General features: G+C 41.7%; 1 protein-coding gene across 1 annotated transcript in view; it reads left to right on the top strand.

The window, feature by feature from the left end:
• The window catches only part of VPS13C (vacuolar protein sorting 13 homolog C), a 352,162-nt gene that overhangs the window by 167,099 nt on the left and 169,207 nt on the right, over positions 1-15,856 (top strand). Inside the window, exons 25-32 of the mRNA XM_040413678.1 lie at positions 371-528; positions 628-784; positions 5,065-5,144; positions 5,977-6,036; positions 6,665-6,815; positions 7,297-7,413; positions 11,287-11,390; positions 11,935-12,102. Of these exons, the coding sequence (XP_040269612.1) occupies positions 371-528; positions 628-784; positions 5,065-5,144; positions 5,977-6,036; positions 6,665-6,815; positions 7,297-7,413; positions 11,287-11,390; positions 11,935-12,102 (995 nt within the window). The remainder of the gene's footprint in view (positions 1-370; positions 529-627; positions 785-5,064; positions 5,145-5,976; positions 6,037-6,664; positions 6,816-7,296; positions 7,414-11,286; positions 11,391-11,934; positions 12,103-15,856) is intronic.

A 15,856-nucleotide genomic window follows, 5' to 3' on the forward strand; every position in this document is an offset into this window, starting at 1 on the left:
AAGCCCTCATACTGTTACTAAGAACACATCACCTCTTGTCCTAAAGTTTTTGCCAGATTCTACACTGGCGTTTTGTCTACCAGTGTTTTATCACTTCAATTTTTTCTGGCGATGCACTGAAAAAATACTGTTGTGAATCTTATGTAAAGAAATAGTGATACGTTGTAAGTGGTTGACGTTTGAGACATCTCTGTATGTAAGAACACTGGCACTGAATTTGTTTTTTTTAATTGTTTTCCACATAAACATTTACAGTGAGGGACAAGTGTTTCTGGCTGGCATTACGTTATTTGTGGAACATTTTTTGGTTCAGTGGTGCATTTTGTGGAACCCTTAGAAACTGGAAAACGGATTGGTTTCTTGTTTCTAGGCTCTGATGAATTCTTCGATACAACAGATGGTGGTTCATCCCCAGTAAAAACTAAATCCATCCAGAAACGTACTTCAGAAACTGACAAACCCACTCCAGCTGAAGAAACCAGTCTTGAGGAACTCACTGATCTTCAGCTCAAGTTTGAAATAAAAGAAGTAGGTATAGAACAGAATCTGATATTGTTCTTATGTCTTTCCTCCTTTTGTAGAGCAAGTGCTCACTGTTTTTATGTAACTGAATCTTGTACCGACCAGGTAACACTAGAACTGACTAAGCAGCAGGAGACCCAGGAGAATACAATCCTCCTCTTCAGTATACTTCAACTGGGAACTGAAGCCTGTGTTAAGACCTATGACCTTAGCGTTGTGTCATACCTAAAGAAGATCACGTTAGACTACTATGATGTTTCCGGTAAACTACATAAATTGTCATTGTATTCTTACTACTATGCCTTTATTGTTGGCTGAGGTTGTGTCTTATACTTCTAGATACAAATAATACATTTTTCTCAACCGTTAGCAGTTTTATCAAGCTATATGGCCACATGTGGCTGGTCCACTGTGGATGTTCTGGAGTGGAATTGGGTGCAGAAAATCCACAGCATTTTACAGACGCAGCATTGTGGCTGCACACAGGTGCGGGTGAACGTACAGGAGATGCACACAGATTTCTATGAGCTTCCACACCAAAACCCGCAATTGCAGATTTGATGTGTGATTTGTCGCAGATCTATCCCTTCCACGCCAAAAACCACTAATAGACATGCTTTGGATTTCTAAAACCGCTCAGCAGACGGAAGAAAGAAACAAAGTGTACATGAGATTTGTCTGATCTCATACACTGTGCTGGTACTGTGTTAATCCTCATTCACACAGTCAGTGTTTTGGTCAGTGATTGTGAGCCAAAACCAGGATTGGAGCCTCCACAGACATAAGGCATAAGGGAAAGATCTGCACCTGTTCTGTGTTTAGAGCCGCACCTGGTTTTGGCTCACAATCACTGAAATCCCTGACCGAACACTGACTGTGTGAATGAGACATTACACACAGTTTTTTCTGCAAGTGGATCCATGCGGGAAAAACCATGTGTAATCTGCAACGTGTGCAGGTGGCTTTTGGGTGCCTTAACATGCGGCAGATTTTGTTGCAGCTAAAAATGAGTTCGATTCCTCTGAACACGGATGTCGGCAAACCCCTTCAGGTGAATGGTACGGATTTGTTTCTTCAACAAAATCTGCTGCATGTGATGACACCCTAACAAATCTTATCCACACAAAGAAGAAAATTTACACAACAAATTCTCTACATAAGGCCTCATGCAAACAGCCATTGTGCGGCCGTTCCGTGCATTGGAGACCGCAATTGCGGTCCCCAATGCACAGGCAACATCCGTGCAGCAGGCCGGACCCATTCAACTTGAATGGGTCCGTGGTCTGTCCGCACCGCAAAAAAAATTACTTGTCAAATTTGCGGTGCGGAGCAACGGAAAGAAACACGACGGAAGCAATCCGTGGTGCTTCGGGTGTTCCGTTCCAGTGACTCCGTTCTGCATCTCCGGAATTGCGGACCTATTTAAGTGAATGGGTCCGCATCAGTGATGCGGGGTGCATATGGCTGGCAGCCGTGGATTGCCGACCTGCCGTTTGTGTGCCGCCCAACAGCTGTGTGCATGAGGCCTAACTTGTAGCAGTGAAAATGTTACATCTGCTGCTTGTCAATTTATGTTGCACATTTCTGCCATGATTTTCACCCTGCAGCATTTCCACAATGCATTCTGCGACAAAAATCTGCAGTGGACCAGTCACGTGTGGCCGTATCCTAAAAATGAAATGCCCTATTTACCGTAACAACTATGACGGACTACATTTAACTGCTCATTTGCATATGGATTAAGTACTTTTTCCCCAAAATGATGCAACTGAACACTGAGTGGTATCATTATTTTTAGCTGAGCCAGCCTTACAAGGCCGTGAATCTGGTTCATCAGCGAATTTCGGCCTGACAGATTCCCTTTAAATAAAACTGAAAACACACATCGATCTTTAGACAAGTGACCGCTGTCTAAAATCTTACATTTCATCTGACCACAATGTTTCCCTATGAGAAGTCATCATAAAATGACAGCGTTTCCTTCATTGTCAGTATTCTCACATTATTAGAGCAGCTTCTCACCAGAAGCGTAGTGGCCTGGCAACTGTCACAGTAATCTGTGATTTTATCACTACTAATAGATGCCATGGGGCTGTACCCTACATGCTAATTCTTAGATATAAGGCTACTTTCACACTAGCATTTTCAATTCCGCTATTGAGATCCGTCATAGGATCTCAATAGCGGATGAAAACGCTTCAGTTTTGTCCCCATCCATTGTCAATAGGGACAAAACTGAACTGAACGAAACGGAATGCTCCAAAATGCATTCCATTCAGTTTGGTTGCGCTCCCATCCCGAATAGAATAACGCTGCAAGCAGCATTTTTCTGTCCGGGATGTGGTGCAGTGCAAGACGAAGCCAAACGTCCTGGCACACAATGTAAGTCAATGGGGATGGATCTGTTTTCTCTGACACAATAGAAAACGGATCCGTCCCCCATTGACTTTGAATGATGTTCATGACTGATCCGTCATGGCTATAGAAGACATAATACAACCAGATCCGTTCATGACAGATGCATGCGGTTTATTATTGTAACAGAAGCGTTTTTGCTCTAAGGATCTGTCCACATTTCTTCTCCCCCCCCCCACCCCTTCTTATCAGAGGTATACGTTGGGAGCATTCTTTGATGTACACCTCTGACAGAAGACTACATAAAGACATTGGGGGAGATTTATAAAACCAGTGCAAAGGAAAACTGGCTTAGTTGCTAATTGCCACCAGTCAGATCGATCCTTTCGTTTTTCAAAGGAGCTCTGAGAAATGGCAGGTGGAATCTTATTAGTTGCCTTGGGCCAGTTTTGATAAATCTCGCCCATTGTTTCCCATTTACTAATCCTATAGATGGTGTAGACTTAGGCTGAGTTCACACGGGCGAGATTTCCGCGCGAGTGCAATGCGTGAGGTGAACGCATTGCACCCGCACTGAATCCGGACCCATTCACTTCTATGGGGCTGTGCACATGAGCAGTGATTTTCACGCATCACTTATGCGTTGCGTGAAAATCGCAGCATGCTCTATATAGTGCGTTTATGCCCCATACAAGTGAATGGGGCTGAGTGAAAATCACAAGCAAGCGCGGATGCGGTGCGATTTTTCACGCATGGTTGCTAAGATGACAGTCTATTCACTGTATTATTTTCCCTTATAACATGGTTATAAGGGAAAATAATAGCTTTCTTTAATACTGAATGCTTAGTAGAAGGTCAATTGAGGGTTAAAAAATTAAAAATAAATTATCTCACCTCCTCCTCTTGATCGCGTAGTTGCTGATCTCTTCTTCTTTAATCATGAGCTGCCGGCTAAAGGACCTGTGGTGACGTCATATCACATGGTACAATTACATGGTCCATCACCGTGGTGATGGACCATGTGATGATCTCAGTGACGTCACCACAGGTCCTTTGACAGGTCCTGAAGAAAGAACAGGACACCGGCAGCTACGCGATCAATTGGAGGAGGTGAGTTATTTTTTATTTTTTTTAACCCTCAATTGACCTAAGCATTCTGTATTAAAGAGTGCTATTATTTTCCCTTATAACCATGTTATAAGGGAAAATAATAACATCTACACACCACCGAACCCAAACCTGAACTTCAGTGAAGAAGTTCGGGTCTGGGTACCACATTCAGGTTTTTATCACGCGCGTGCAAAACGCATTGCACCCACGCGATGAAAAACTGAACAACGGAACGCAATCGCAGTCAAAACTGACTGCAATTGGGTACCTACTCGCGCGGGTTTGCCGCAGTACACCCGGGACGCATCCTGAACAAATCCGTCACGCCCGTGTGAACTCAGTCTTAGACAGTCTAGACCTGCACCAGATTTAGCACAAACTCTGGCTTAGGCTAGATGCACACAGCCGTAGGTGATTTGCGGTCCGCAAATTGCGGATCTGCAAAAAAAGGATGACGCCCGTATGGCATCCGCTTTTTTTTTTTTATTTTTTGTGGATTCATTGTAGCAATGCCTATCCTTGTCCACAAAATGAACAAGAATAGGACATGTTCTATTTTTTTTATTTTTGATTTTTTTGCGGGGCTACGGAACGGAGCAACGGATGTGGACAGCACATCCGAGCCGCAAAAAATGCGGAATCAAACCACGTTCGTGTGCATGTATCCTAACTTTGAGAAGATTTTTACACCAGAATTGAACCATTTCCAGTGAAGCACAATTACATTTAGCTAATCCCACCCCTTTTTGGTGCATGTGAGGAAAAAGTGTAGAAACACTAGATGCAACAATTTGCACCATTTTATGCCTTTAGACAGATTTTTGGTGCAGTAATATGTTAGAAAAGAAGATAAATTCTTGAATTATATTGAAGAAGTAACATGGGGCTGTACTTCACCTTCCCATAGATTGTTACTACTTACCACTAGCCGAACATTTTGACAGGGACCTAGCGGTTAATCAGCCATGTGCCATCACTTCATCAGATGGGAATAACCTATCAACAAGCAATTATCTACTTTAGGGTTTACGTGGCAAAGGTTTGATGCTGAAAGGGCTGTTTCTCTCAATATCACAGGTCTCCTCAAACAGCCTCTTCATTTAATCAGCTCTTCTGATAAGCAAGGCTTGGATCTGTTAAAAGTGGAATATGTTAAGGTAAGAGATGCTACACACATTACCTAAGAAGATAAGGCTACATTCAAACATTTTTGTAGCCATTTTCTGTCCATCTGGCTGTTTTTAATGACTATTTTGCATCCGCTTTTAACAGTCATTAAAAATTGATAATTTAAATTTGTTTTGAACATCAAATCCCCCTCATAGTGCCACCGGTATTTGGTATTACTAGTGCCCCCTTTAGTGGCCCCCAGTATTATGAACTACGCCCCCTTCCCCTTAGTGGACCCAGTATTCCCCTCTTTGGCCCCTATTCTGCTTGGGTTAAAAAATAAAAAATACTCTCCTCATCAACCTGCACGCACATGAACACTTGCTCTTCACTGGATGCAGCGGGAAAGGACCTGTGCATTCATTGTGGTGACGTCATCATGCTGGAAATGTCAGGTCCTGCTGCTTCTAGTGAAGATCAAGTGGCACCGTGCATTCAATTGGTTAAGGTATTATTTATTTTTTATTATTATTAATGCCTGAAAGACCAAGTGTAACTGTTTTTAACGCCCGTTATATGGGCCCACTGTTGTCTAAACAGTCATTAAAAACAATCCCATTGATTTCAATGGGGTCGGTCTGCCCGTGAAAACAACCAAAAATAGAACATCCTATTTTTTTGATGACTGATATTCAATGCGCGTTAAAAAAATGACCATGTGAGTAGCCCAATTGGTTATAAAACCTGCTGTAGGGCGGCCATTACTAAAACGACTGTCAGTCAATGTAGCCCAACTGTTTAGGAGCCCTTCTTGTGGTGCTAGTTATATCTGAAAGTCATGATTTTGTTTTTGAAGGACCTTCTCTTATTTTCTTTTAGGCTGACAAAAATGGCCCTAATTTTAACACTACATTTGAGAACACAGAACAAACACTGAAGGTATGTGGGGAATCTTTCAAATGTACTGAAAAAGCAGCAAAATGTTGCAAACGTAATAGAACTCACTTTAGCAAAAAAACAAACAGCACTAAAAACTACACCATTTTTAGTAGAAAAAGTAGACATTTTTGTACATATAGCTGTAGCTGCCATCCGGCCTGTATTAAATACTTGTTTTTCTATGATTGACTAATTATACATAGATGTTCATTGTGTTATTATATAATCTTTAATTTTAAAAAAACTGTTAAATAGCTATATCATCAGCAAACCACATTTATGTTCACTGCAGACTTGCATCTAATCAATGAAACTAAAAGGGTGTTCCCTTTAATCAGTCCCCCCCCTTCCCCAGAGACTCCCCATTACTATATGTTACGGACTTCCATTTGTCAGGGTTTCATGTGATGAGTAGTAATCCTTTTTCATACTTGAATGTTTCTATCATGGTTACAATGTTTGCAGTGTGGAAAGAATACATGTAATGCTTTCATCAATTTTCTTTCCCACTGCATGAGTTCAGATAGTGCTGCTGACTTCCATTTTCCATAGTACGTATATATGCGTCGTTGTCGCTACGGCCTGGTTACCAGTATGATGTGTATAAACAGCCTCTCGTTTCCACCAGGTGGCCTTTTCATCTATGGACCTCCTGCTCCACTCTCAGGCCTTGCTGTCTGCTCTCCACTTCATAACAGCAGCCATGCCCAGCATTGCTGATAAGGCAGAGGTTGCCTCTGTACAGAAGCAACAGGATAAAGAGACTTTTGTTAAGAAAGGTAAAACCCAAGATAAATATTAGTTAGATATGAACCTTATCACACTGCCTCCTACTCCTGAGTGCAGAGCCTTAACTCTTTCAGCCAATGGACTTGCATTTCTTGAAACGCGTTAAATGCTTTAAATTGTTTACCAAAGAAATAAACATTGCAAAAAGTTTATTGCAATGATAAATTGTTAAAAAGAAGAGTTATTGACTGGCTTGGCATAGTGCTGTTCTACAGCGTGTGCCCATTGGAAGATGTTTTAATGTGGGCTTCATTCATAGTCAGATTGCTCCACAGTATGTAAACCAACGTAAGAATGCGATTTTGTATGTTTAATTCTGTCGGGTAATGGCTTCTACTAGGCGAGGCTAGATCTCATATCAAGGATCTCCTCGTACAAGCCCTATACAGTAGGTGGATGAGAAATGCTGATGACGCAGGTTATTAAAAAAGAATTACGATTTTCATTTGATTATCATTTTTTCCCCTCAAGCAACAAAAGTCTCCAAAGATAAGGACTTGGTCGCCTTCAAACTGTTTGCCAAGCTGGATTCTTTAAGTATGAATATGTGGAATGAGAACAATCATATCGCCGAAATCAAAGTCTTGGGTATGTTGCCAATCCTTTCTGCAAGCAGTGGGATACAAGCATGGAATAAAACCAGCCATCTTCTCTACATGAAATAAGTTTACAATTCATAGTGATAATTTGGTGCAATTCTTCTATTGCTTCATTTTTAGACCTGTGGCCTAAAAAAATACTACTGCATGCAACTATTTTGTCTGGCAGAATTCTGAAATCTGTACTGGGAACCCGACGGACTCCACTATAATCATTGTAATTCAATGTTAATTGCTGTAAGATAAAACAGCATTCTATTGTCCCTTTGGTTTGATGTTTTAATCCAGGCATGCTCAACCTGCGGCCCTCCAGCTGTTGTAAAACTACAACTCCCACAATGCCCTGCTGTAGGCTGATAGCCGTGGGCTGTTCGGGCATGCTGGGAGTTGTAGTTTTGCAACAGCTGGAGGGCCGCAGGTTGAGCATGCCGGTTTTAATCCTTTCTATAGCACATACAGTACAGACCAAAAGTTTGGACACACCTTCTCATTCAAAGAGTTTTCTTTATTTTCATGACTATGAAGGCATCAAAACTATGAATTAACACATGTGGAATTATATACATAACAAACAAGTGTGAAACAACTGAAAATATGTCATATTTTAGGTTCTTCAAAGTAGCCACCTTTTGCTTTGATTACTGCTTTGCACACTCTTGGCATTCTCTTGATGAGCTTCAAGAGGTAGTCCCCTGAAATGGTCTTCCAACAGTCTTGAAGGAGTTCCCAGAGATGCTTAGCACTTGTTGGCCCTTTTGCCTTCACTCTGCGGTCCAGCTCACCCCAAACCATCTCGATTGGGTTCAGGTCCGGTGACTGTGGAGGCCAGGTCATCTGGCGCAGCACCCCATCACTCTCCTTCACGGTCAAATAGCCCTTACTTTCAAAGTTTTCCCAATTTTTCAGTTGACTGACTGACCTTCATTTCTTAAAGTAATGATGGCCACTAGTTTTTCTTTACTTAGCTGCTTTTTTGCTTGCCATAATACAAATTCTACCAGTCTATTCAGTAGGACTATCAGCTGTGTATCCACCTGACTTCTCCTCAACGCCACTGATGGTCCCAACCCCATTTATAAGGCAAGAAATCCCACTTATTAAACCTGACAGGGCACACCTGTGAAGTGAAAACCATTTCAGGGGACTACCTCTTGAAGCTCATCAAGAGAATGCCAAGAGTGTGCAAAGCAGTAATGAAAGCAAAAGGTGGCTACTTTAAAAGAACCTAGAATATGACATATTTTCAGTTGTTTCACACTTGTTTGTTATGTATATAATTCCAAATGTGTTAATTCATAGTTTTGATGCCTTCAGTGTGAATCTACAATTTTCATAGTCATGAAAATAAAGAAAGCTCTTTGAATGAGAAGGTGTGTCCAAACTTTTGGTCTGTACTGTATATTGAATGTAATTTTAAAGGGAACCTGTCATTATTCTTTATGCTGCCCATACTAACGGCAGAATAAAGTAGAGACAGGTGAGTTGATTTCAGAGGTCTGTCGTTTATAAGTTAAAAGTAAGTGGTTGCCGAGAACCAACATCACAATCATTGCAGACTGGGCCTGGAAAAGAGTCACGGCCACCTGAGAAGAGTCATGGTTATCCATGAATTCCTGCTCTCCTGCCCACCTGCTGATGACTGACAGACTTCTACCTAGTTTTCTCCCTTTCTCTCTAGGAGAGAACTGCCAATCATCAGCAGACGGGTGAGAGCAGGAGATTATGAATAACCATGACTCTTCTCAGGTAGATTTTACTCTTTTCCAGGCCTGGGCTGCAATGATTATGATGCCGATTCCCAGCAACCGCTTACTATTAGCTCATGAGTGACACACCGCTGAAATCAGCATTTCTGTCACTATTTTATGCTGCCCTCAGTGAGATCAGCATAAAGTTGATGACAGGTTCCCTTTAAATACAAGAAAAAAACCTGACTGCCAGTGTGCTTTTCATCTTCCACTGATACCTGTGCTGTCTGTGCACTGTATCTGGGCTACGCTGTTCAGCAGTTCAAATTGAGTCATTTGCTCTTGCACTGGAGAGAGCGACACGCAGTCTGTCTGTATAAGTATTCTCTAGCACTAAAAGATTGCTGATATTGCCTCCACTATAGTATCTCCAGCAAAACATTTGGTGTGTCCTGTGTTTAAATACTATTGTGTAGTCCAGAAAAAAATAAGGAAAACTTTTTTTTTATGGTTATTGCACCAGAATTCCAGTGTTATGTGATAATTTTCGTGCAAATAATTTAGGCAAATACGTTACTAGTTTGCGCCATGAAGAGCAGTTGTTTCGTCTTGTTGGACAAATTTGAAAAGTGTCTAGTATAGGGGGAGTGACTTTGCAGAGTCAGAAAGTGTGCCAAATTTATACGTGGTGTGCACCAGTTTTCTGGAGCAAAATACTGGTCTGTAGTTTGCTACCCAAGAGGTGGTATAAAGAAGGCAAAGGCCCTGATTTATCATGCCTTCACTCCAGAATTCTGGCCTCAAAAAGTCCCACAAATATGGGTCTTTTGTGACTTTCTGGACTTAATTGCACTAACATTTTGCGCATTTTTACACCACTCCAGTTTCAAAATATGGGTGGGCAAGTGTGTGTGGTTAGATAATGAGTTTCTCTCCAGATCTATCATTGAGACTTTTTTTCAATAGCCAAAGTCGCAATCTCACTCCAGCAGGAGGGTGGAGTAGAAAAACTGGAGCATATTTTCTAGACAAGTGTTAGGTTTAAAGATTAGACAAATTTATCAAACGTAATAAATGTGGCATAAAACAGACTCAAGCAAAGCCGACTTCAGATATTCCCCTTATCATAAATTTCCCCCTATGGAGTGTAACGTGCACCAAGATGTGCCACATTTATCACCCATCGTGAGCTACTGTAATAAATACACACCAGCACATCTACTGGCTGCCTGGTCTATGTTTATGCTGTCTAAGTATTAGGCTACTTTCACACTCGCGCTTTGGGCGGATCCGTCATGGGTCTGCAAAAACAGATCCGTTACAATAATACAACCATCTTCATCCGTCATGAACGGATCAGTTTGTATTATCTTTAACATAGCCAAGAGGGATCCATCATGAACTCCATTGAAAGTCAATGGGAGACTGATCCGTTTTCTACTGTGCCAGATTGTGTCAGTCCTAAAGACTTACATTGTGTGCCAGGACGGATCCGTGTGGCTCAGTTTCGTCAGACGGACACCAAAACACTGCAAAGCGGAATGGAGACTGAACTGATGCATTCTGAGCGGGTCCTTTTCCATTCAGAATGCATTAGAAATGTAAACTGATCCGTTTTGGGCCGCTTGTGAGAGCCCTGAACGGATCTCACAAACGGAAAGCCAAAACACAAGTGTAAAAATACGTACACCCAATTAGTAAATCTGCCCCAATAGGATTTGCTGTAAGTAAAAACCTTAGATTGCAATTCGACCTAAATGAGCGCTGGCATTTTAACATGGAGTCCTTGAAGAACCATACATAGGAAGCTTTCTCCCTCAAAACAACATTTTACAGTGTTAGCGGGTTCAGGTACGTTCAATTTATTCAACTAGGCTCAGTCTGGTCATGCTTTTAGTTTAATAGAAGTGCACCTTTGTCTGCACATGAATAACAATGTCTTTTACTGCCTTTCTCAAACACCCAATTTATATAGGTGAGTCACAGTAAACCTGATGGCTTTACATTGATGCTTTCCATTATTATTTTTTCGACAGCTAATGCTGTGTGTGCCAAGTGTTAAATTTAGCAGAAATTTTTTTATTCCCATCATACAATACTGTGGATTATTGCTGCCACGTTTATAATTATAATTATAGTTTTTTTTTTTAATTGAGCAAATCTCTTCTTTCCAGGCCTAGACTCCTCTGTTTTCCTGGAATCCAGCCAAATAGAAGTGTTTGCCAGGTTGAAGGATATTGTTGTCAATGACGTCAATCCAAAAACCATTCATACAAAGGTGAATATATTATTGGAAAGGTTCATCTACCAGATCTGCTTTCATTCTGTTCAATCTTCCTTAATTCAGCATATTGCATTTGACTACTTGTGGGGGAAATCACCTATTTATCAAGTATGTAACAATAAGGGTCCATTCACACGTCCACAATTCTGTTCCGTATTTTGCGGACCCATTAATTTTCATGGGGCCGCAGGATGTGCTGCCCAGATCTGGAAATGCGGACCCGCACTTCCAGGTCCGCAATTCCAATCCCGAAAAAAAAGAACATGTCCTATTCTTGTCCGCAATTGCCGGTGTCCGTGTTTTGTGGATCCGCAAAACACACACGAACGTGTAAATAGACCCTAAGTAATAGGAAGCAGGGTAACAAAAGACCCCCAAATAGTTAACTTGGGTTTCTTGCTTTGCACAGCTATTGCGTATTTAATGCCAAATTTACAGCTCAGAGATCATTTAGTTATTCTCTTTGCTTGCAATGATCTTCATACTGTTAGTTACATCTGACATTTAACATGATATGTTTATGGCGTTTTCTTGTTAGGCTGTAAGTATTGTGGGAGATGAAGTCTTCAACTTCAATTTGATACTCTACCCGGATGCTACACAAGGAGATTCCTACAAAGATGTATCCAAGGTAGATGGGAAGGTCTCCCTGAGAGTTGGCTGTATGAGGATAGTTTTCCTGAACAAATTCCTTGCATCCGTCATGGTGAGAATTGTATACATTTTACCTAAATAGAAAACTCATTGCGCTTGCTCTTTGACCTTAAACTGGTGTTCTGGGAAAATGTTTTACTTATTAAAATAATTTACAAAGGGCTAAAATAACAAAGAACCATTACTCACTGACCCCCAGTACTCACCTCCAACATTTTGACGCTGCTCTGATCAACTCTGCTCTCCACTTTGTGTTTTGGCTTGACATGTTGGAAATACCAGGATAGGCCCACACAGCCGATCAGTGGCCTTAGCAGTAACCTGCCTCAGCCTGGGATTGTCTAAACTGGCCTTCTGCTGGTATTTCCAGTGTGTCGAGCAGGAACAGGAAGTGGAGGTCAGTGGGGATCAGAGCAAATTCAGAACGCAGCGGATCGGTGGACAGGTTATTGGTGGATACGAGTAATGCTTCTTTGTTATTTTTAAAGGGGTTGTCTCACTTCAGCAAGTGGCATTTATGATGTAGAGAAAGTTAATACAAGGCACTTACTAATGTATTGTGATTGTCCATGTTGCCTCCTTTGCTAGTTTGATTCATTTTTCCCCTCCCATCATACACTGCTTGTGTCCATGTTTACGACCACCATGCAATCCAGCAGCAGTGGCCGTGCTTGCACACTATAGGAAAAAGCACTGGTCTCTCTGGTGGCCGGGACTGTGGGAGCGCACATAGGTTGGGGATTTCTCCAATAGTGTAAAAGCACGGCCACCACTGCTGGATTGTAAGGTGGTCGTAACCATGGAAACAAGCAGTGTTTAATGTGATTGAACAATGAATCAAGCCAGCAAAGGAGACAATGTGGACAATCACAATACATTAGTAAGTGTCTTGTAGTAATTTTCTCTACATGATAAATGCCACTTGCTGAAGTGAGACAACCCCTTTAACCCTTTTCAATATAATTACTTATGAGCTACTACTTAGCCACGCTTTAATTACATTTCACGCTTGTCTATGTTTTTAAGATTACAATAAAATAACGACTAGAAATAAATTAGATCAGTAAAAATTTTGCCGGGGTGTGGAAATATATTACGAAGCTGTACAATAGATTCAAGGCTCTAGTGAAAGTATATAGACAGCTATTGTGGTTATACCTAAACCTGGAAAGGATCCTAAAATACCGGATTCCTACAGGCCAATTTCACTTCTCACGGCTGATGTTAAGCTCCTGGCGAAGGTGTTGGCGAACAGGCTGTCCAAGGTGATTCTGACCATAGTACACCCGGATCAGACAGGGTTTATGCCAGGGAAATCGACGGCTATTAATCTTCGTAGGCTGTACACTAGTTTAAATATTCCGGCGGATAACAGTGGAGACAGGGCCTTGCTTGACGCCGCTAAGGCGTTTGACAGTGTGGAATGGAGGTATTTGTGGGGGGTCCTGAGAACTATGGGCTTTGGTGAGCGGTTCATTCAGTGGGTACAGGTCCTGTATTCTAGTCCTAAGGCGAGAATTAGAGCTAATGGAGGGTTGTCAGATTGTTTTCCCCTTGCCAGGGGCTCCAGGCAGGGATGCCCATTGTCGCCCTTATTGTTTGCTCTTGCAATAGAGCCGCTTGCGGCGCATATTCGCTTATCAACAAGTATAGAGGGGTTTAGATACGGCGAGCTGCACAATAAAGTGGCTATGTACGCTGATGATACTCTACTTTTCATGGGCGATACTGGTGCGTCCCTGGATGCGGCCATGGCATTGATTGACAGATTTGGTAGCTTTTCTGGACTTCGGATAAATTGGCAAAAATCCTCTTTGATGCCAATTGATGGGCAGGCCCTGGCAGGCAGACAAGTAGATAGTTTGGTGCCCTGGGTGGATAAATTTAAATATCTGGGATTACATATAACACCGAGGCTATCGGATTTTGAAGAACTTAATCTGTCCCCATTGCTGGCTACTTTTAGGCTTAAAGTGAGGTCATGGTGTAGACTCTTTCTTTCGGTGGTAGGTAGAGTTAACCTTTTAAAAATGGTTATGATGCCCCAGTTGCTAAATGTACTGAATAATGCCCCCGTTTGGATCCCTCTGGATAGATTCAAGAAAATTCACTCTATATTTAGAGATCTTACTTGGAAGTATGGACAGGCTAGGATCAAACTGGAGACATTACAGTATTCTAAGTCGGAAGGGGGCCTGGCTGTCCCTAATGCATGGATTTATTTTTTGGCTTCCCAATGTCAGCATTTTAAGGGATGGATTGATTTACAAGCACCGGACATGACTGGGCAGATATTGCAGCATTGGCTGGGCAGTCGTGACCTCATGGGCATTCTGGAAGGCTCAGGAATGCATGCAGGGAGGGATAAACTCCCTCTTATTGAACTTATGAAAAAAGTTTGGGCAAAAGTGAAGCAGCTAAGAGGAGTGGGTGGTATTAGTGAACTTTCTCCTATTGGAAAGAACCACTTGTTGCCAGAACTATTTGCCATACCAGGACTTAGGAACTGGGAAACTTATGGAGTGACGAGAATTGGACAATTAATTAAGGACAAGATATGTAAGTCATTTCAAAACCTGCAGCAGGAATTTAATATCCCTAGGGAGTGGTTCTATAAATATCTTCAAATAAGGCATGCCCTTGAGGTCACGTTGCGGAAAGGATGTGAGATAGCTCAAATGGAGGTGGTTCATAAGCTTGTTCTTCCGACAGGTGGGGGAAAAAGAGGGTTAATATCGCAGGTGTACGCTCTTTTACTGGAAAAATTCTTAGAGGGATATCAGCTTTCAAGAATGAAAAAATGGGAGGCTGACGTGGGAGATATGTCTAAGGATAAGTGGGAAGATATATTGAAAGGAGTCCCCAAGGTGTCCTTGAGTGAACAGGGAAAACTTTCCCAACTATTTATTATACATAGAGTGTACAAAACACCGGTGTTCCTGAAAAAGATAGGAGTAAGAAGTGATGACAAGTGTCCAAAGTGTATGGAAGATGGTGCAGACTTGTTGCATATGCTGTGGTCTTGTCCAGTAGTTGGTAATTATTGGGAGGATGTTAGGAATATGATTAATAGCAAACTGACGTTGAAAATTCAAAAAGATCCTAAGGTGTGTATTCTGGGGTATGTGTCTGAGATTGGAGGGACTGAATCGGTTAAGGTAGCTGTGGGGAGGTTGCTGTATGTGGCCAGGAAACTGATTGCTATGAGGTGGATCCAGGGAAGTCCGCCTACACTGAGTGAGTTTGAACGGAAGGTGCATGACATGCTGATACTTGAAAAAGGGGTGTATGTGAAGAGAGGGTGTCCTCAGAAGTTTGCTAAAATGTGGAGTGAATGGTTATCTCATACCCATGTGGTTATATAGGCTCGTGACGGTCAAGACCAGTTGTTAGGGTTGGGGGGGTTAGGGCAGGGTGAGGGGGGGAGGGATGCTGGGAAGGTTAAGATACTGGTAATTTTATGTCTAAAATATTTGTTTTAGCAAGTGTACACGTAATGTATAGATACGTGATAAAACTGTGTGTTGGCATCTCTATGATTACTGTTGTTCACTGATTCCACACGGTGGATAATGTAAAGAAAGGAAAATACAGTTTTATGTTTTACTATGTATTTATCGTTCAATAAAAACGATTTGATTTAAAAAAAGAAAGTATATAGACAGCTGCCATTGTTTTCTTTCTAGTAAATAGTAACATAGTATATAAGGCCGAAAAAAGACATTTGTCCGTCCAGTTCGGCCCGTCATCCTGCAAGTTGATCCAGAGGAAGGCAAAAAGAAACCTGTGAGGTAGAAGCCAATTTT

Source organism: Bufo bufo, chromosome 1 (genome assembly GCF_905171765.1).
Source record: "Bufo bufo chromosome 1, aBufBuf1.1, whole genome shotgun sequence".
Lineage (NCBI taxonomy): Eukaryota > Metazoa > Chordata > Amphibia > Anura > Bufonidae > Bufo > Bufo bufo.